General features: G+C 41.6%; 1 protein-coding gene across 1 annotated transcript; it reads left to right on the forward strand.

Annotated features, from left to right (window-relative positions):
- The first annotated feature begins 8,998 nt into the window (after positions 1–8,998).
- LOC146376119 (uncharacterized) lies at positions 8,999–21,701 on the forward strand. The gene is made up of 12 exons (XM_084946007.1): positions 8,999–9,168; positions 10,620–10,731; positions 12,272–12,365; positions 13,139–13,193; positions 15,698–15,838; positions 15,965–16,125; positions 16,208–16,306; positions 16,649–16,794; positions 16,917–17,088; positions 17,199–17,311; positions 18,292–18,379; positions 18,758–21,701. The coding sequence occupies exons 1-12, from the start codon at positions 9,057–9,059 to the stop codon at positions 18,809–18,811; spliced, it is 1,347 nt and encodes a 448-aa protein (XP_084802133.1). The 5' UTR covers positions 8,999–9,056; the 3' UTR covers positions 18,812–21,701.
- The last annotated feature ends 83 nt before the right edge of the window (positions 21,702–21,784 follow it).

Consider the following 21,784-nt stretch of genomic DNA (forward strand, 5'->3'; position numbering starts at 1 on the left):
CGTAAAATTACGCTCGCAGAAACCATTTACAAAGACTAAATTTTGCACTTGAATCCAAGTTCTGACAAAGTAGCAGCCTACTGTAAGGTGCAGCACATGACCTCGGCTCAGCGTAGAGGGCTGATTAAGAGGTTGAGGCACATTCCTGCTGCATGGTGAAGCTTGCTCTCGGGTAAAAGAGGGCTTGTTAACCCAAATATTAAAATAATATTCACTTTGTGTTACACACTTCACACTTACAGCGTGTTTCAGCTGTCATGTGACTCTTTTTTTTTAGTTTGGTTCATGTATTGTGGTCACGAGAAAAAAAAAACTAGTACAATAAGTACTCACTACAGGGGCGATTCTAGGATCAGAGCTTTGGGGGTGCTGAGCACCCAGAGAGCTGCCCAGCCAAGCAAGATAAACTTTACACGTCACGATGAGACTTCTTCCCTGTCTCTGTCAGTCCCTGCATCCTTAAATGTCTCCAGTTGTCCCGAGTTCTCTATGACTGTCTCCTTGGTGCATTTAAACCCCTGTTCCTCCCTGTCCTCATCGTCTGTTGTCTTCATCTCTGTTATCGGTCATCAAAATTTTACCATCTCTGTGCTAGTCTGCAAATTTCTTTATTAAATCATAAGATTCCTAAATTCATCGAGTCTCTCTGTGCCTGGGTCCTCATCACAAAACATGACATCACTGTTTTGTACATTTTCACACAATTTAATCCCCACATTTGTGAAAGAAAACCAGAACACTTTTTTGAAAAGTCTGGAACAAAACCATCAAATCTGATAAAGTTTATTTAAATGCTGCGAAAGAATTATGGATTGGAGTAATAAAAAAAAAAATACATATCCTAACCTTAATTACTGGGGGGGACAATGAATGATGCCAATAGTGAGTAAAAAGTAAACAGTATAATACAGATACATAAAAAAAACACTCCCAAAACAGAATAAATTATTACAAAATATTATTAAAAAACTATAAAAATGGAGGCAACTTTGCCTGTGGTAGAATGTATACAATGTATGAAAAAAATCTTTACTGCAGATACAAATTTTACTAATTTGTAATTTGTGTTGTAAGATTTATGATTTTCATGCTTTCATAGTGGTACTTGGGAGAGCTTGACCTTTTTCTCAGGTGGTACACACTGTAAAAAGTTTGAGAAACACTGATAAGTGTATGTGTACTTTTGGAAAACATTTAAAGCTGCTGTACAGAATCTTTGAAACAAGCTTAAAACATTTTTAGAATATAAACAGAGCATCTGCTTCTCTTTACAGCTCCTCACTCCACCAGGGCTGTTTGGCACTTTCTGATAGCGTGCAAATGTGATGTACGTACTGCGGCAGTCATACAGACAACTGGACAGTCCAAATGTTGGCCTACCTATTACTGGCTGAGGTTTTAGTAGAGTTGTGGCTGAACCACATATCATTAATTTTAATCTTCAATCAATGATAATGTTATGTTGGAATGTTGTTAAAGAGGGTCAAAAATGTTTCAACCCAGTTTGTTTTGCAGATTCTGTATAGCAGCTTTAATATAGGGAGAACACAACTTCCAGATTGTGTGAGTAAAATCAGGTTTTTTCTCTTTGTCAGTTTAACAGTTTCTGTTGTGCCTGTCACTGTTCCCTGTCTGTTTTCTTACCTGGTTCTTCCTGACCTTGTACTTTCTCCTCACATTCTCCTCTTTCCTCTCTCCCTCTTTGGACTGACAATCATACACAAATAGATTCAATTAGATGAAAAATTACATTAATATGAAAAAAATACTATTAAGATCGCTAACAAAAAGTCCTCTCTCAGTGTACTTTCAACCAAAAGGCAAATAACCAAACCACATGAACATCCAGTAAAAGATATAAACATTGAAACACTGATCCAACATTATTCTTGATTGATGGATCATTTGATTTTACACTTTTACCTGAATGTGGCTCCTTTTTTTTTTTTTTTTGAAAAAATTTCCTTATATCCATTATGAACCTGGCTGTCTCTCTGTACACAAACACACACACACACACACACACACACACACACACACACACACACACACACACACCGGGAGTTATAAGGTTAATGGGCATTCAGTCAGCTAGTTAGTATCTATTTCAAACAGGACAGTGGTAACAACAGCAGGCTACGGACAATTTTAAGTTTTAGATTTTAAATAGGCTGTATAAATTTCAATGGGAGCAACAGGACGGTCAAATGTCGCTGATTTTACTACAGAGCAGGACGGATTGTAGGGTAGCAAACATCGACGGAAAAGTTTTCAACACTGCAGGTTACCTGGTGTAATGTTTTTCAGCTAAAAGGAAACATGGCCTGACGCCTACCTAACTATATAAAGAGTAACTGAAGGTTAAATGCAGCTAATATGTCCTGTTTTAAGCCAGGCACTTCCACCTCCGCTCCGCTGCGTCTCAGCCACCATCGCTCTGGCAGCAACGGCGCTACAGCAATTATTGTCAAAAAAAAGTAAGAAATCTTTGGGGATGCTTTAATTCATTTTGGGGGTGCTGAAGCACCCCCCAAAATGGGCTAAAGTCGCCCCCGACTTACTATATTCAAAAGATGATAACACAAATTTATTGTTCAGGTAGAAGATGTCATCTGCTAATTTGTAGTTCCATAAAATTGGAACACACTGTTCTATTTTCCATGGATGACTGCCTCCTTGGTAAATACATATTTGGGTTTGAATTACTTTGGATAAAAGTGATAAAACAAATAATTTCTAAAACTTTGACACTGATTTTATTTCCAAGGTCGCTGCGCTTTTAAATTTGTAAATCATTCAGAGTTCTGTAGCTTACCAGAAAAAAACAAAAAAACTAAAAACGTTTTAATCCCGTGAGAACTTCTGAGACTCTTAAAATGGAAATCTCAAATAGAGTTAACAGTGGATATTTTTTTCAAAATGTACAGCTCAGCTTTAGTTTCAGTCTGTAGTGATGATTTGTTGATCAACGTTAAAACAGAGACAGAAAAAACAGGAATACTCTCGTGGGACACAGCTTAAAGCTTACTCAAATAAAACCCACTGAAGTTACTTGTAGTACAAAACAAATAAAAAAAGTTTGACCTTTGATAAATGTGGTCATTATACTGATGACGCTGTTTCCACAAAGTTTTTACAATTTTGTTGTACATGTACAATGACAATAAAGGGCGATTCTATTCTATCTATTCAATGGACATTCTATTGCACTCTATACTACAGATGCAGCAGAGCACATTCTCCCTCAGGTTGAGGGAGCTTGCTGAAGTATCCTACTGAACCCCAAACTGTCCCCTCATTGGAGTGTGAATGTGTGCAAGGCATGGAATAAAGTGGTGTATGAATGTGAGCACTCTATCTGAGTGCTCAGTTAGGGTAGAAAAGTGTGATATAAGTACCAGTCCATTAAAAATTACATTTTTAATGGACTGGTACTTATATCACAAGCTGGTAACATGACTGGATATAAAAAGGTCATCCTTTGGAGCTCAGGTCCTTCGGGAACCTTTCACCAATCTTTCACGGCTAATACAAAGAAACAGAAAAACATTTGCACTCATAAACTTACAGACAATTCACTACTTGACCTAACATGTCTTTGGACTGGTGTAGGACACTGGAGAACCCGGAGAGAACCAATGCAGGCACAAGGAGAACACTGTGAAAACTTTACCAACAGCAAAGATGATGGTAAAAGTATAACTTCTAAGAATGTTTTAAAACATGAATTCGAGACAAAGTCAGCAAAGGGTGCAGTTTTTATTACATATGACTGGCGAGTCCACACGTGCAGCTTTAATTTAGATAATGGCTCAAAAATACCACTTCAAATAAGAGGATTAAATTTCACATTTCTACATTATTACTGTAAATAACATCAGTTTAATCCAATAAGGTGGTTGATACATCATAAGCTCTTGAAGACTTCTTTAGACCGCAGATGGCAAACAATTTAAACCTAATGCATTGAATCGTATTGGACACATCACTGAAACATCACTGGGAATCGTCAGGCCAAGAAAGTCTTTAGTGAGGCTTTCTAACAGAGACGAAGCATAAACAGCCATATAGTGCATCAGAGGGTTTCTCATATGCATCTGTGCAGCAGAGGCCATCAGCCTCTGTGTCTTTGAAGATGAAAACAGACAAAAGGAAAACAGTCATTTAGGGGCATTGGTCATTATCCTCTTCAATTATTGTTAAGGGAAAATTGTACTTAGTAGTCAGTATAAGCTTTTAATGATATAAGTTTACATGCGATAGAATACTGCATGATGACCTTTTCCCTGCTTAGAACTGATTGTCCTTTATAAAACGTGTTCTGATATTTCTATCTGAATCTTCCCACACACTGTCAAAAGTGGAGACAATATCTTCTTCTCTCTCGTAAAAGGGAATACTGCATGAATTTTTAAAGCCATCATTTCATAATTTCAGTACACCATCTGAGTGTATGGAGAGGTACTGATATCTCTGGTCATGCCTGGGACCTTTCCACTTCTTGGAAATAGTCTTTGGGCCTCTGCCATCCTCAAACAGATGCTGTATGTTTGGCAATTAGTTTGTTATCCACAGGTATGACTCTGGATAGAAACTTGCTTTTATAATCCATATTTTTCTGCTTTGACATTTAGTTAGAAAGTCTAACAGCTCACATTGAGGTTGATTTTCCAGCTTTATTTCTGGTACCTGATGATCAGCCACTGCTTTGTTTCAATTCTTCCTCTGCTGGCGAAATACAAGACCAGTTCAGTATCGTAAATGGGTCAGAAATTTAAGATTAAAGTATTTTTTTAAACCTCATGGTTTGTTACATCAGCTTTGCTTCTCTTTAATGAGTTTCTCCTCACATACAAAGTCTTGAATAACCAGACCCTGTCACACCATTATCATTTTATCCTATTAGACTACAGGCTTACTTGTGGTTCCTAGAGTTTCACAAAATAGAACTGGAGGGAAACCCCTAACCTCATCACTTGACTTAAACTTTTTGATAAAGATAGGGGTGAATCAGGTGACCCTCAACCATTCCTTAGTTATGCTGCTATAAGGTCAGACTGTTACTACCTTTTATACACTGAACATGTCTTATTCACTTTTCATTCCCCAGGTGTTCATACACTACTGCATGCCATTGAATTGTGTCTTTTATCCCCCATAACAATGGAGGAGCCACAGTGTCTGCTGGCCGGGGGTGGGCTAACGACTTGAATCTGTTTTTTAACAGATTTGACAATGGCCCACTTATCACCTCTGCCACCCCCCAGGTTCCATTAACCCCCCTCCAGTTGCCGCCCCCCCCCCCCTCCGGGTGCAATGCCATTGTCACCTGAGCTCTCCTCTCACCACGACCCTGCTTCACCCCTATCCACACATCTATCCATAACAACTTTCAAAGGAAGAGTACCCAGCCACTGGTACAGATATGTGGACGACACCTGGGTCAAAATCAAGACACAAGAAGTGGAATCCTTCACTGCGCACATTAACGCTGTGGATAAAAACATCAAGTTCACCAGGGAAGACACAAAGGACAACTGTTTGCCTTTCCTGGACTGCGCTGTGCACATTGAAGAGAACGGCAAACTCAACATCGAAGTTTACCGGAAGCCCACACACACGGACCAGTACCTCCTCTTTGACTCCCATCACCCTTTGGAACACAAACTTGGAGTAATTAGGACCCTACACTACCGGGCAGAACATGTTCCCTCTAAGCCTGAAGGAAAAAAGAAGGAACACACACATGTAAAGGAAGCACTCAAAACGTGCGGCTATCCTAAATGGGCGTTCTTAAAGTCAGCAAAGAGGCACAGAAAAGAAGACCAGACACCAACGAGGGAGGATAAGAAGGACAGACGCAACAACATTGTCATCCCCTATGTAGCCGGTGTATCAGAAAAACTTAGGAGAGTTTTCTCCAAGCATGACATCCCGGTGCATTTCAGACCCAGCAACACGCTCAGACAAAAACTGGTTCACCCGAAAGACAAAACGCCAAAACACAGACTTAACAATGTGGTGTATGCTGTACAGTGCAGCGAGGAATGCCCAGACCTCTACATTGGAGAGACCAAACAGCCACTTCACAAGCGCATGGCACAACACAGAAGAGCCACCTCCACAGGACAAGACTCAGCAGTCCATCTGCATCTTAAGGATAAAGGACACTCTTTCGAGGATGCCAATGTTCACATTTTGGACAGAGAGGACAGATGGTTTGAAAGAGGAGTGAAAGAAGCCATCTATGTCCACTGTGAGCGACCATCTTTGAACAGAGGCGGGGGTTTACGACACCAACTCTCTGCCATCTATAATCCAGTTTTGAGATCCCTTCCCAGACGCCTTAACGCCCACTCACATCCTGGGCCATCTGACCTCAGGAATTCGCATGATAAGGTGGGGCCAGGTTTCACAATGAACACACCCGAAACTCTGGCTGATTGGGACCCACACCCAGTTTCACACCTTGGCTCAGGCGATTAGAAGATCATCAGGGGGTCCTTTTGTCCCTCTGTGGGGGGATACTCCCACTAGGTTTATATCTGGGACTCTCCACCATTTGACCTTAGAACTGAAGAAGCTTCTCGGATGAGAGGTGAAACGTCTTCAAGTAAACTTAAAGAAGTCCAGACGCTTTTCTTTGCAAGCTCCTTTGACTATCCATAACAAAGCGAGCCCCACCCCCCACTCCAGCCCAGCCTCACATCTACTTCACAGCTGATCAGGTGAGAAATCAGCTCAAGAGGACGAAGGCAAGGAAGGCAGCAGGTCTGGATGGAATCTGCTCCAGACGGCTCAGGGACTGTGCAGACCAGCTCTGTCAGGTGGCCCTGTACATCTTCAACCTGAGCCTGAGCCTGGAGAGGGTTCCTGAACTGTGGAAGACTTCCTGTGTGGTTCCGGTGCCAAAAATCGCACACCCCATGGAGCCCAACCACTTCAGGCCTGTTGCCTTGACTTCTCATCTGATGAAGACCATGGAAAGGCTCATCCTGCACCACCTTCAGCCACTAGTGGGCTCAGTGTTGGACCCCCTGCAGTTCGCCTACCGTTCTGGAATTGGGGTGGATGACGCTGTCATCTACCTGGTACACCGATCCCTCTCTCACTTAGAGCAGGCGGGGAGCACTGTGAGGATCATGTTTTTTGACTTCTCCAGTGCTTTCAACACCATCCAACCCGCACTACTGAGAGGGAAGCTGGAGGGAGCCGGAGTAGGCAAACAGCTGACTGCATGGACCATCGACTACCTTACCAACAGACCACAGTATGTGAGGCTCCATGACTGTGTGTCCGAGGTGGTAATCTGCAGCACGGGGGCACCACAGGGCACGGTTCTCTCACCTTTCCTGTTCAGCCTTTACACTTCAGACTTCTGTTATAATTCGGACGATTGCCATATACAGAAGTTCTCAGATGATACAGTCGTCATTGGATGCGTATCAGACGGGAATGATCAGGAATACAGGGGGGTCATCAGTGACTTTGTTGGCTGGTGTGAGACCAACGTACTCCAAATCAACGCCGGCAAGACAAAGGAGATGATCATAGACTTCAGGAGGAAGTCACCCCCTACAACACCGGTGAACATCCAAGGGAAAGACATTGAGATAGTGGACTCTTATAAGTACCTGGGTATTCACCTCAACAATAAACTGGACTGGACTACAAATACAGACGTCCTGTATAAGAAGGGCCAGAGTCGACTCCACCTGCAGAGGAGACTGAGGTCCTTCGGAGTCTGCAGGACTCTGTTAAGGACATTCTATGACACTGTGGTAGCATCTGCCCTTTTCTATGCAGTGGCCTGCTGGGGGAGTGGATGCACGGACAGGGACAGGAGCAGGATTGACAAACTGGTGCGGAGGTCTAGCTCCGTGCTGGGATGTCCCCTGGAGTCTGTGGAGGTGGTTGGTGAGGGGAGGATGTTAGTAAAGCTGACATCCATCATGAACAACCCACATCACCCACTGCATGAGTATATGAGTGGGCTGAGCAGCTCCTTTAGTCAGAGACTGAAACACCCTCGCTGCAGGAAGGAGCGCTTTCGCAGATCATTCATCCCAACAGCAGTTAGACTCTATAACTCCTCAATCACGATGTCATAAGTCACTGGACACTGTGAACATCCACGGTCACCACTTCATGCATAATGGACCTTCCATGACCTTCCAAGCTATATAGTTTGTCTTCCATATTTCCAACTATATCCATAATCACATACTGTGTATGCTACCATTGTATATAGTGTATTATCTTACTTTTTTTCATTGATTGTACTTATTTGTATTTTTGTATTTCCTTCATATATCTGTACCTGAGCTGAGGTGACGCAAAAATTTCCCCGTTGTGGGATCAATAAAGTCTTATCTTATCTTATCTTATCTTATAATCTGTGTTTTGTCCTGTCTCCCCGTACCCTCTTTGTCTTTTCTCTTTACCCTCACTCTGAGTTGGTTGCAGCAGAAACTGAACTGGTTCTGCAGGAGTTTTCTTCCTGCTGAAAGTGTGTTTTTTCTTTCTCATTCTGGCCAAGTGCTTCCTCATCAGGGGTTATCTGATTGTTGCTGTTTCCTCTCTAACCTTACATTTAAAGCACCTTGAGGCAATTATTGTTGTAATTTGGAGTTACACGAATAAAACAGATTTGAACTTTAATAGTTTTAATAATAGTTTTGTCAGTTATATTTTAGCCCATTTATAATAATTGACTTCTTAACGCCCACTTGTAGTACCACTCGGCGCCCACCAGGGGTCCGTGGCCCACATTTTGGGAGCAGTTCGGGAGGGGCGAGAGCTAATTGTAGACATTCAACATGGCAGCAATTTTGTCATATTTCTATGGACAAAGGTCAGTAATACACACTAATCATTAAATAATATTTAAAAGCCACGCAGGGCATACTAACACCTGTGTGTTCAGATGTCATGATGACGTCTGGCCGCAGGGGGAGCGCTTCTTCCGGACATAACGGTGTTTGTGCAACCCTGAAACCCTTCCCCGTGTGGTGTAGGAAAGGGCAGAGAAGCGGGTTCCCCTGGCGTCGTTAACCATGTCGGGTAGAAAGCCCCGGTCTGTGGCAAACCCTCTGGAGTCTGCGATCACCACACCGAGTGAGAGGATACTGAGGGAGTGCCACAATCTGTATGTGGACAGCGAAAACGGTAAACAGTCGATAATCTGGATTAAGTTAGGACCGCAAAGTAGAAACCAGCCCGCCCTGGCTGTGATATTATGGTAACCGAGCTGTGCCACTGCTGAAGCCCCCGACTGAAGTTTATGTGGACTTAAAGGTGTAATGCTGCTTGTTTAGTGTGTGTGTGTGTGTGTGTGTGTGTGTGTGTGTGTGTGTGTGTGTGAGAGAGCCTGCAGCAGCTGCTAGTGTGTCAAACACGTGACGTTGAACATCTCAGAGCCTCGCAGCCTCGCATGGCAGTGCCCCATCTGACTGTATGCATTGATGCAAAATCACATACACATAGATACATAGAAACTTCATTGATCCCAGAAAGAGGAATTATTGTATTACAGAAGCAGGATCAAGAATAAAAATAGTGTAGTCTACAATAAATAAACAACATACCTCTCGGATGAGAGGTGAAACGTCTTCAAGCAACTTAAAGAAGTCCAGACGCTTTTCTTTGCAAGCTCCTTTGACTACGATGACCTGGATGACTGAGAACCTTCACAGACAACATAATTAAAGTGCCGCAGTCGCATAGTGACGGCCTTATGCTGTAAGATATTACAGTAAAAAAAAAAAAAAATCAACAATTTAATAAGGGAGCCTCCTGTAGTGTGCTTTTTATTAATGGGAGATTATTATACCCTTCTGGGGTGCATGAAAAGCAGAGAGAATATCAGCTTGTTTTCTAGAAGGTAAACATTTGGAAAGGTGTGGTGTCACGAATAATCCTGTAACTCATTTTAGTTACCTTGATCACCATGTGTCCTTTTTAAAAAAAAAAACAACCCAAAAAACTTATTATAGTGTAATAGTTAAATAAAAACACAGGCTTGTATAATTTGTTATATGTCAACCTTTGCCCTCTCTTCCCCTTCCTTAAGAATAACTTAGAAAAATGACCTAAACAAATGAGAGATGCCTCTAGACCTTTGTATTGTATGTCAAAATCAAGTAGATATATTGGAATTACATTTCTAAGAGAAATTTTTGCTCCAAAGAGGAAAAAACCTTAGAATTTATGTTCATTCTTGGGAGGCTGATTCATAAGACAAACATACACATTGTGACCGCATAGGGTTAGGGTTCAGGTAACTTAGACTTCAGAGGTTTAACATAGTAGAATTGTACTTTAAGCATAACTGTCTTGGAGGTCATGACAGGCAACAGGCATCAGTTTATTTTGCTTTTACTGTGATAATTGTCACTACTGAGAAGAGTTGTGAGGGAGGACAAGTGGTAGTCATTTCATCTGCCACTTTGTAAAATTTTCCTCTACCTACTCTTTAACCATGTACGATTAACTATGCATCTGTGCAGGCTTACTATTTACTCACAACTACATTATTTTATTTTACAACCAGAGCATCACAGTACAAAGGTACCACTTTAGTCACTGCATGTCATGATTGTGTTGTGTGTGTTTTTCAGGCTTGGTAAAAATTGCCAGCAGCCTGGGAGTCCGTCTTCTGCCTCCCAGAAAGAAGATCATCGTGATGATAATGGGTAACCACTCTGCAGGAAAGAGCTCCTTCATTAACTGGTATTACTGATACTTCTTATTGTTGTTGTGATCTAATAACGCTGCCTGACCATCACATGCTCTGCTCTATGTTTCAAAGAGAGACTGGTGTCGAGAACATCCTGTTCACACATGACTTTTTGAAAGCGCTTTGTGGTTTGAATGCAGCCCAGTTTTGCCCCAGGAAGTGTGGATTTACAAAAGAAAATGGGGAAAAAAACAGGTGTAATTTGTTATTTTGTATGTCAGTTAAATCTTTTGTCACCATCAAAGTTTTGTCCTTTTTTGAATAAATGCTGTGTAGGAAATATGTATGCTGTAAGATTAGTGACCTTTAGGCTACTCCCTTATTCGCGTCACCACATTGGGTGGATCTGCATATTTGAAATGCAGATCGAGGCATACAATGACACTGTAGTACTGTCCCACATCCGTGCTAAAAGAAAGAGCATCAAATCACCATTAATAAATACCATATGTACTGAATCAAATATAAACAATATGTGCAGACATAAGAAGGAGGGTCTTTTCTGACACAAGCCTTCCTGGGATTTGTGTCTCCTCCTGTCCTTGAACTGGGGACCTTTCACAATCTGGGAAAAACTTCCTCTTCCTCCTCCTTCTTCTTCTTAAGCTTCTTATTTTCCTCTTCTCCCCATTTTCTTCCTTCTCCTCCTCCTGACCCCTCAGGGGTTGCCAAAGCAGATTATCTCCCTTCCCGACCCTATCCCTAGCATCCCCCTCTGTCACTCCAGCCTTCACCACAACCATGTACATCTTCTGTGGTCTTCCTTGTTTCCTTTACAGACAGTTTAGAATAATTAGTAACCCAACATGCATGTCTGTGGTCTGTGGGTGGAAGCCCCAGTACGCAAAGAGAACCCACCCAAGCCCCAGCTGGCCAATAGATTCAAACTCGGGACTTTTTATGTTGTGAAACGGCAGAGCTAACCACTGCACCACTGCGCTGCCCCTGATTCTAACTGATCTGACATATTTTAGAGAGAGGGGGCTTTCTGCTGACAAATTGGTTAAGGTGACATTTTTTTTCTATTGCAATATTTGTTAATTTGTTAAATCTTTCAAGATTCTTTTATACTCATCTTCACTAATGTTGAAGATGCTCTTAAGGTCATCACTTTGATTATTACTGCTTAGAGATTGCAAACTGGTTCGAGGAGTGTTTTTCTACCTGACATTTGTTCTCTAGTCTCTTGATGTCCAAATTCCCACTGATCACACAATTACATCCTTTTAAACAAGCCACAAGCTATATTATTACAGATGGATGGGTTGGTGGGTAGGTAGGTAAATTATTCTAAATCAACATGTTAAAAAATGAAAGAATGAAATTAGTTTCTTGTGGATAAATCAAATTTACCAAGCAAAAATTCGAACAGTGCATTGTTTGAGCTTCTTAAAATGTTAGGATTTGTTTATTTTCCCTTTGATTGTAAACAGAATCATTTTGCAGCATTTTCTCACATGTAGCTTTCCACAAGAATTGAGGCGTTGTTGCTTTAGCTCTTTCTCACTTTTGATGGCGTTATTATCTTTCTAGGTATGTTGAAGAGCACATACAGAAAACAGGGGTGGCCATCGAAACGCAGGGGTTTACCTTCATCACAAGTGGACGCAAAAGAGAATCTCTGACGGTAAGATCAGCGCGGACACGGCCGGCATGTGCAGCTGTGCCACGAAAAGATTTCCCAGCCAGAGCTTAAAAGGGAAAATTGTGACAGTTAACTCTTTTACTTCAGTGCAATCCTTTTAATTTTGTTCTCAGTATTTGTTAAGAAGCTTGTTTTTATATTTAGCTATCACCTTTTAGTTTTGTACTCAAGGAGATGTTGCGATTTTTTTAACTTCAGTAACATGAACTGAAGCTGCAGTCAGTCATAAAGGCTGATGAAGCAGGGTGTTTGATGTTGGCATTTATGTAAGGCACTCCCTCAGCCAGTGGTGATTTCTCATTCTATATGCTGCTCCACTGAGGGGCTTTGTTGTGTATACACACACACACACACACACACACACACACACACACACACACACACACACACACACAGAAACAAACACACGCACACACAGAAACATCTTTGCAGCATGAGAACAGGCTTGGGAGACACCTGCCTCTCGGTCGTCTCTGATATCCCTTCCCTCTGCCTCTCTGTTCATATCCTGATGTGGTGAAGGGTAGGAGTATGAATAATACATTTGGAGTGTAGGACTGCAGAGTAGAAGGATTATCTCCAATGTGCAGGAAGAGCTAAGGCGTGCACGCTGAGCCGCAGCACACCAGCTCGTGTAAAGCACCAAGATGAGAGAGGACTCTGTTGTAGAGGGGCGGGAAAGACTGCAGGAAAAAAAAAATGCAGGTTTGTCTCATCGGGTTGTTTCTAACACTGTCCTGTTAACTCTTTCGCAGGGGAATGCAACGCTGCATCTCTATCCTCACTTTCGGCCGCTCCTGGAGTTCAAAGGTAAGATTTTACTTCTTCAACTCTTTACTATACTACATTTTCATGCTCTCTCAGTGAATGTGCAGATAGTTCCTTCTGTGAAACATTAGATTTGATATATATTCCACGTGCGGGTATACAGTAAAAACTTGGGGCTTTGCATCTCTATGCCTTTGATCGTGATATTTCTATGCTCATTGATGAAAATCATCACCAATCAGTCTCTACAATTAGCAAATTATTGGAATCGAGAGTTAAAACTGCAGGAGATGAATGTAATCACAAACTGCAGAAAGGTAGCTGTACCTTTGAGGTTTAAGATAAGGCTCTGCTGGTGGCTAATGAATATTTACCTCTGGATGCTGCTGATCAAAGTCGGTTTTAAAGACACGTTGTGATCTGTAACATGCTTGGTTACTCGTGGGCTGTTATTAATCCTTATCACAGGCTTCTGTGATTTAAGGTTGGGTTTAGGTCCTTCACCTTGATGACTCAATAGTGAGTCATAAACTTGATGATAAATCGGTCCAGACTCCTGTTTTCTTCTTCTCACACACGTGCGGCGCTCTGATATTGTTTTAAGACAGTTTTGCTCAGATCTGTGCATCAGCAGCGCTCTGGATACGCCACCGGACGGCCGCTGTGAACGTGGTGATCGTCTGGGTGTTGCCTGCTGGCTGAGTGGGGGTGTGCAGCGGAGGGTGGGGGAGTGTGTTTGAGTGTTGACAGGCAGTGTGTAGAGAGTGAGGGTTCACTGGGTGCGGACCAGAGCGAACACTGTATGGCGTATGAGTCACACGCCCCATCGGCAGCAGTGCAGTTTAGTCAGAAGGAGCTGCTGAGAAATGTCACAGCTATTAGAGACGGCACAGCCCAGACTCCAGCAGCAACAGCTTCGCTCCGCAGGCCCGAGCCTCGCAACAATCTGCTGCTGGAATACAAGCAGGATTTTTTTTTTCAATTCATTTCAACTTTATCGTCATCGTCGCCGCCGCCTGTGGAAACCAGCTGTATGAGACATTTGTTTACCTGTCACAGCAGCCGAGGATGACTCATCAGAAAAGCTCCATATATCCATACATGTGGGAGCAGCTGCTGGCTGCACAGTTTGGTCTCCTTTGGGATGTGCTTCTTAATTTGGCTTCATACTTAGATCTTTATGTGTCTGTCTTATCAACCTGTTGTCATGGGTTTAGCCTGTATGCTTTGTGGGAACTGACTGCTTTTGCTGCACATTAAAAAATAATCATATCCACTGGTTAATCAAGGTCTTTGGCTTCTCAGATTCCTGTAGAAGTATTACACCATGTCTGCTTTCACCTGTTCAGCTCAACAATTTCTTTTTTAGTCTTGGTCGATGCAGCGTTATTGCAGCCTTTGCCCTTTTCCTTGTGCACATGATCTCCTGCACGGTCTTCTCAGTTACAGTCAGTTCAAGAACTTAGTGCACATTGGCGAGTATAACTCATTTTCAGCTGGCAGAACTTTTTTCCTTTCCCGCACGGATCGATGTAGCTGTCCCCGTTTGTGCCTGTTTATTTAGGATTATATGGAATAGCTGAAGTGCAGTCTAGCGGCGCTCTAAATTAAAGCTACTTTATGAAATCCGCACACACCTAAACACAAACATACATATTTTTAATGTTTCTTTTGCACAGCAGGGATATCTCGGTACTCAGAGACTTTTCTTAGGCGTGTGATAAGAGGCAGATCTATTGATATTGTGGCCATGCTGATGTGGGAGAAACATGAGGGAATGCTAATGTGCCAGAGGAGCAGTGGCTCTGCTCACTGCAGCACAAGGATGCGATTTGTGCTGGCTGTTGACACCTGCCTCTTTGCATGAAACGGCCTCAGTGTCATTCCAGGCCTCCCTGGTGTGTGTGTGTGTGTGTGGGTCGGCGTGGGAGGGGTTACTTTGTCACTAGTAGGGATGCATCTCAATAGTGATCCTGTTCTATTTAAGGGGAGGGGGGTGTTCTTATGTGTGATGGTTGTGGTGGATTATCGTAACCTCTCAGTGCGTTGCCTCACAGTCGTTCTTCACTGGCTAGCTTTATGTCCCACGCCCCACACTAAAGCTGCCAGTTGAAGAGCTGTTGTGTGTAACCATGACAACAAAGCTCTCCACAGAGGGCAGTGAGGAAACAGAGGCCTCGTTAATATTTTCATGATTAGAAAAACAGAAATAAAGTTTCATGTGCGAGGGTGCGGCTGCTGCATCATCGTCACAGGAGGTGAACGTATCTTTTCACACGTGCACAGCTGTGTCTGTGAAGAATACGATCGGTTTGGAGTTAAATTATAGCTGCCATCCTGAAAATGCAAAGCTCTTAGCATAAAAGTTGCCTTGAGATCTTGTTGCTGATCTCCCTCAGGCTTCCAAGTATTGACCGCACTGCGGCTTCCAGTAGCACACAATATTATAGCCATTAGAGGCGACATTTTCCTGCATGGACTGAACTCGTTACCTTAGTTACTGTGTCTTTATCTTTTTGCACATGCACGCCATCTCTATTTTCCAGGTGTTACTGACTACCTATCTGCTGAGATCTCCACCTCCAAGCAGAAGAAATTCAGCCTGGTGACTTTCGTGGACACTCCGGGTTTGGTGGACGGGGACATGATCTACCCTTTTGATGTGAATAGCGCCATCACTTGGTTGGGTGTGTCCTTTAGCTTAAACTTGTCTCTTCAGTGGTGATCTGTCTTCTTCTTCTCCTCCTTTGTGTCTACTGTACAGCTGATGTACAGCTGCAGGAATGTAATAAATGCTTTTTTTCTCTGAGCAGGAGAACAGGCAGACCTGATATTTGTGTTCTTTGACCCGATGGGCCAAGCGCTTTGCAAACGCACGCTCAACATCGTGGAGAAGCTGAGCCAAAAATGCGCAGACAAGCTGTTGTTCTACCTCAGCAAGGCAGATGAAGCCGGGAAGGAGACAGACAGACAGGTCAGTTTACCTGATTTGTATAATTTATTTTGGTTTCAAAGAAAGTTGAACCTGTGAGATGAACTTTTTTTTTTCTCATCAGAGAGTGATGATGCAGATAGTCCAAGAACTGTGCCGCCGTCCAGGTCTTAACAAATGTGGCTTTGAGATGCCAACAATATACATCCCGAACCCACAGAAGGTAAAATGATCTGTGTTGGTTACTTTAAACTGCTGTGTTTGTATAAAAATTAGTTCTGGTTGTGCAAATATTATAAACCACGGCAGTGCAGTTATCGCTGCACCATCTTATGATCTACAACCACGAAGCGTGCGTGGTAGATTTGTGCATCCCTCAAGACCCCCGCTTCATTTCTGCTGAGCGAGTGCAGCTTCACTTTCTGCCAAGTCCACAAGGCTGTCAGTCAGAATGCCCTCAGGATTTGTCATGGAACTTTCCAGACCATCCTTTATTGAGATGTGCAGAGTGTTTTTCATGTTCAGTCCAAATCTGACGTGTTTACGAGCTGTTTGTCTCATGTAGCCGAGCAGGTGTGTGAACCAGATCGATGGCGTTTGTCAGACCATCGAGAAGACCATTAACCAGGCTGTTCAGAAGACACTGAATCAGCTGGAGAAAGATTCTGACCTTATTTGTTCCACTATCAGCAGCAGACTAGAGCAGGACAGGTATGACCTCTTGCAGCCTTGATAAAACATATTATGTGTACACTGAGCAGATAAGCATCACCAGATACTATCGGTTGTGGAAAATGTATGATAACACATTATTGTTATGGTTGTGTACACAGGGCTGATGTGGCTTGCAACAAAAGCATCCGTCTTCATTCATTCCTGTGCGGTGCTTTGGGTGTTTTCCTGCCTTTACTCTTCATCCTCAGTTTTATTGTGAGCACCTTATCCAAAGAGCAGCTGGAGGAGCTGTTGGGTGAAGGTGCAACTCGAACCATCACTATCTTCACAGTAAGTGCTCTGAATGAATATCAGTTTCATAATATTTCATTAATTACTTCATTAGTGACTTAACATAGTGTCCTGATTTCTCTGACTGTCTATTACTGTGTGTCTGAAAGGGAATAGTGATGTATTTATGGGACTGGATACCTGAAGATGGGCAAGTAGTCTTTGTCATCATTTTTGGGGCTTTTTGCTACCTCCTGCTTTTCCTGACAAAGTATTTTGCAGGGTAAGTGTGGCAAAATGCAATTTAACTCGTAGAGATTAATTGAACAGATCGATTTTGTTCATATTGACATGACAGCATCACACAGTTGCTGCAGATTCGTCAGCTGCACGTTAATGATGCAAATCTCCCGTTCCGCCACATCCCAAACAGATAGTGATCTGATCAGTAGTGATCATTTTCACACTCTGAATTGCAGCGTCAGTTTTTGGTTCTTAGCCAACAAGAATGGTACCTGGTGTGGTCTTCTGCTCCTGTAATGTTAAAAGCAGATGGGTTAGAGAGCATTTAGAGATGCTCTTTTGCTCACCTTGGTTGTAATGACTGGTCATTTGAGTCACTGTTACCTTCCTTTCTGGTCATTCTCGTCTGATTTATGGCATCAACGAGGCGTATTCACCCACTGGATATTTCCCCCTTTTCTGACCATTCTCTGTAAACCTTAGATATGGTTTTGTGGGAAAATCCCAGTAGATTAGCAGTTTGAAATATTCAGACCAGCCTGACTGGCACCAACCACAGTTCATGTGTCCGTTCAATGTCACCCGATCAAGCAGTAAACTAAACAGGGACTGGTTCATTCAAATTTTCAATTTCTTTGTAGTTTTCTGCAAACGGTTTTTCTATTTTTCTGTCCTTTTGAATGCTCTTGATGGTTGAATAAGATCATTATAAGATCGCAAGGGCCTTATGTCGTATCAAGACATTAAAATGACTCCTTTAACCCTTTAAAGAACCAGGCATGAGAACCGGCCTGTATGATACGCTCAAACATATAAATCACATTTCTTCCCCCTTCTGATGCTTGGTTTGAACTTTTTCATTTTAATATCAACTTGACCTTGTCTACATGCCTAAATGCATTAAGTTCCTGCTATTTAATTGGCTGGTTAGTTTTGTGTAATGAGCAGTTGAACAGGTGTAGACTGTACATGCAATTACAAACACGAGTATTTTAATGCTGTCATGTTCTTCATTCTCAGCCGGAGGAATAAGACTCTGACGAAGAAGGAGAAGAGGACGATGGCAGAGTACAATGATTACATCCAAGATATCGTCAAGACTAAGAAGGTTAGATGTACATTTTGTGTCCGTATGCTCTCTTAACTAAGTTGTTTTTTCATTTGGATTGTGCAAATCTAAAGGCCACAGTAATTAAGTATTTTATTGATTTGTTATTGGTATAAAGGAAATTACTGCCAACTCTGCTGTTTCCCTTCATTTTATGGAGCTTTTTAGTGTTGATCAGGGTTTTTTTTTTAAGTGAGCTGACTGCTAACTAAAAACAAGAATGCTTCATAAGGTAGTAAACTTTATGTCAGTGTTGTGTTTTTAGCTAGTTTAGCTTCCCTCGCTCGGCCCAAAAAGAAAAGAAAATCAGTTCATGCGTGTTGTCAATTTATCAAACATCAGGATTGTGAATCTCACACAGGTAACTTTTCTCCACAGAGTAAATTGTATGAATGGTACCTCCAGCAGTGTGCAGCAGAATATGACCTCTGACCCTGGGTAAGCTGAAGACACTTTACACCGGTACCTGTAAGCTCGCAGGTGTAAGCTCTAAATCAACCGAGATCACTGCCAGCAATTATCATCTCAGCAGCTGATTTGAAAAGTGCCTTTATTACTAATTATTGGAGAAGCTATGATTGTAGTCGTTTAATGAAAGTCAGACTGTGACTGGATTTTTTTTTTTATAGTCTATGGGTAATTATTGCGAGAAAAATATGAAATGTTTACAAATTACAAATTTTGAACATGGGGCTGCCTTTACCAGCAAACACATTTTCATGGTGTCCTCTATAAAGGTAGTTCTCATTGTTGTCATGTGATCAGTCTTTATATCGCACTGCACTGTCCTGAGCGCAGTGTTACCAGAATGTGTTTTAAGCAATAGCTACAATAACCAATGCTGTGATTAAAGCCTGGGCATTATAGTTGGACATCTGATAAAAACATGTTTATTGCGTTGAATCCTTCTCTTGCCTCCAAAGAGCCAATCACTTATTTTTATATATAAATCGTTGTCGTGTAATCATTGTTAGATGTTCCACAGACTTTCAGTACAGCACAATACGGTGGCCTAGAGGTGCCACACACAGCAGCAAAAAGAAACATTTGACGGGAAAGTTGGTGACAACATTTCTTGTTCGTGACCGGATAAAATTCAAGTTCCTGGGAACAGGTTGAAGTCAGTTTTTCTATTTCTGTACTACTCTCAGCAGTTTTCTTGGGCAATTTGATGTGATTATATTTACCTACAAATACTTAGCGTTAGATGCACTAAAATAAGGTGCTAATAATTAAAATTCATTATACAGTAAATAGTTTTTAAGTAGTATTTAAGTAATTTTAAATACTTAAGTCTGACTTGACTCTATCATTATACGAGCATGTTTGCCCTACTCCCTGTAGAAACACAATATTCCCATTGTTCAAACCAACAGAGGATATTGTATATTTTGGCCTTGTGTCACCATTGTAATGATTTACATGATCCAGTCAAAAGGCTGGATTGGCCCTTTGTTCCTGCCTTACGTTCCTGTCCGCTCTCTACTCTTCTATCAAATAGAGGCTATATAAAAATGCCACCTAGAAATCCTTGCTGAGGATCTGCTTTAGCTGTGAATGGTCCCATGGTGGGGATTGTAGCTCTCAGCATAACACAGCCTCATCTCTTTGACCATATTTCTTTTAAGTGGGCCTCAGGGCTTTCAAGTAAGGTACTTATATAAGAGTAGCATAGAAGCTGGAAATCCCTCCCGACTGTAGCCGGCGAGCTTGATTCCGTCCAGTCACAATAAAAAATGTTGCCCCAACGCTTCTGAGAAAAGTGCGTTTTATTTTTTTTGTAATGTTTTTTGTTTGAAGTTTCATTTAGTTTTTGTTGTAGTTTTTGTTGTGTTTTGCACCTCAGGGACACCATAGTACAGTGCGCTGTCAGGTACCTCTTACTTGTGTTAATAAGCACTGAACCCTGCCGGTCCGTTATTGATAGATGTAACTAGTGACACCATATACTGCCTTCACCACACTGTTTGTAGATGTATTTATCAGTGTTGACAGATGTCAACATGTGAGGTGCATTTTCCTAGAGATGCACTGATCCAATGCTCTACATTACCATTAGAGCTGCTTTTGAGGTTTTCTTTTTTTTAATTGCAGTGACTGATATAAATAAACCTCATACAATAGCGAGCAGGTTAATCGATCACATGAAGATGGTTATCAGCCGATAAGTTAACTCACAATTTTTCTACATGGCTACGAATGTGTTTACATGAACTGCATCTGATCAATCTGTAACAGCAGATCTGTCCGTTTTATAGGCTGATTTTACAATGGGAGGTAAAACTATAATATTAGAACAATATGAAGCAGTCAAACACACACAACACTGGCTGAAAGCAGAGTGTGTGTACGTAATAGAAAGATTATATTATTAAAAGGCACTTTGTGAAGAATTTTGGTCAGTAAGACTGGAAAAGCACCACTACATTAATAAAGCCTAGCCGATTGAAAGCCAGAAAGGAAAGTTGGTATAAATGCTGACTGTGTAAGTCAACAGACATACTAGCATTACAGCTCTATCACAAATAAACAGCCACAGTAAATTGTGGATGAGATGTGAGGCAATTGTTGCCTTACTCTTTCAGCTGCAGAAAAAATATGAAAAACAGGTCAAATATAGATCTAACTTAGCTGCAAATGAGGTCCACATGTACAAATATGTGCCCTGTTTTAGCATCCTATATGAAGGAGTCTATATCTATATTCCTTATTGATGCTAATGACAGAAAAACTTCAGACTTAAGTGTCTGTGAACAGAGGTCTGAGAGCTCTTCCAGGAATGGTGATACTATTTTTGGGATCTGCTCCAGAGCAGATTAGCTGTCTGGCATAAGTTTCTATGGTTATATATCCCAGAAAGATGTGAACTGCCTTTGTAATCCAGAAAACCCAGGCCTAAACTTGAAGTTACCTGGCTAAGATGAAATCTTGCTTCATAATACATGATGCACTGAAAGAGTTGGTGGCAAAAGCACTGAGTTGACATTTCAGAATTTTTATCAGAATAGAGAAGTTGGATCGGTGCATCCTTACTTTTATCCAAGCCTCCAGGCTATATGCAATATAGTTGTGGACACTCCCAGTTTGTTTGTTTTTTAATGTTAGATGGCTCACAATTCAGATTTTTTATATATATAGTTGTGAAACTTCATTTATAAATTCTGTGAAATGTTTGTGCTACTGCATGAAATCTAGACTCAAGTGATTTCATCTATATTTTTAATAACCATGAATCAAAGAATGAAATCTGTCAAGAAAAACATGCAAAAACTACGCTCTGTCACCTCTTTGGAAATCATTAAACATTTTTTTAAACCTGTTACACTTTTTTTTTTCCAGTTAATACAGTCAAGAACAGACATGCAAATAACAAGTAGAATAACATGAAAAATAAAATGTAACATA

The sequence above is a fragment of the Perissodus microlepis genome, chromosome 12 (genome assembly GCF_051167445.1).
Source record: "Perissodus microlepis isolate ML-2025 ecotype Zambia chromosome 12, ASM5116744v1, whole genome shotgun sequence".
In the NCBI taxonomy this organism is placed as follows: domain Eukaryota; kingdom Metazoa; phylum Chordata; class Actinopteri; order Cichliformes; family Cichlidae; genus Perissodus; species Perissodus microlepis.

What these genes read in the sequence shown, in the direction of transcription:
- LOC146376119 (XM_084946007.1), top strand. Translation starts at nt 9,057, where the DNA reads ATGTCGGGTAGAAAGCCCCGGTCTGTGGCAAACCCTCTGGAGTCTGCG. An exon ending in GTATGTGGACAGCGAAAACG is followed by an intron (nt 9,169 to 10,619) that starts GTAAACAGTCGA and finishes TGTGTTTTTCAG; the next exon opens with GCTTGGTAAAAATTGCCAGC. An exon ending in GAACCATCACTATCTTCACA is followed by an intron (nt 17,089 to 17,198) that starts GTAAGTGCTCTG and finishes TGTGTCTGAAAG; the next exon opens with GGAATAGTGATGTATTTATG.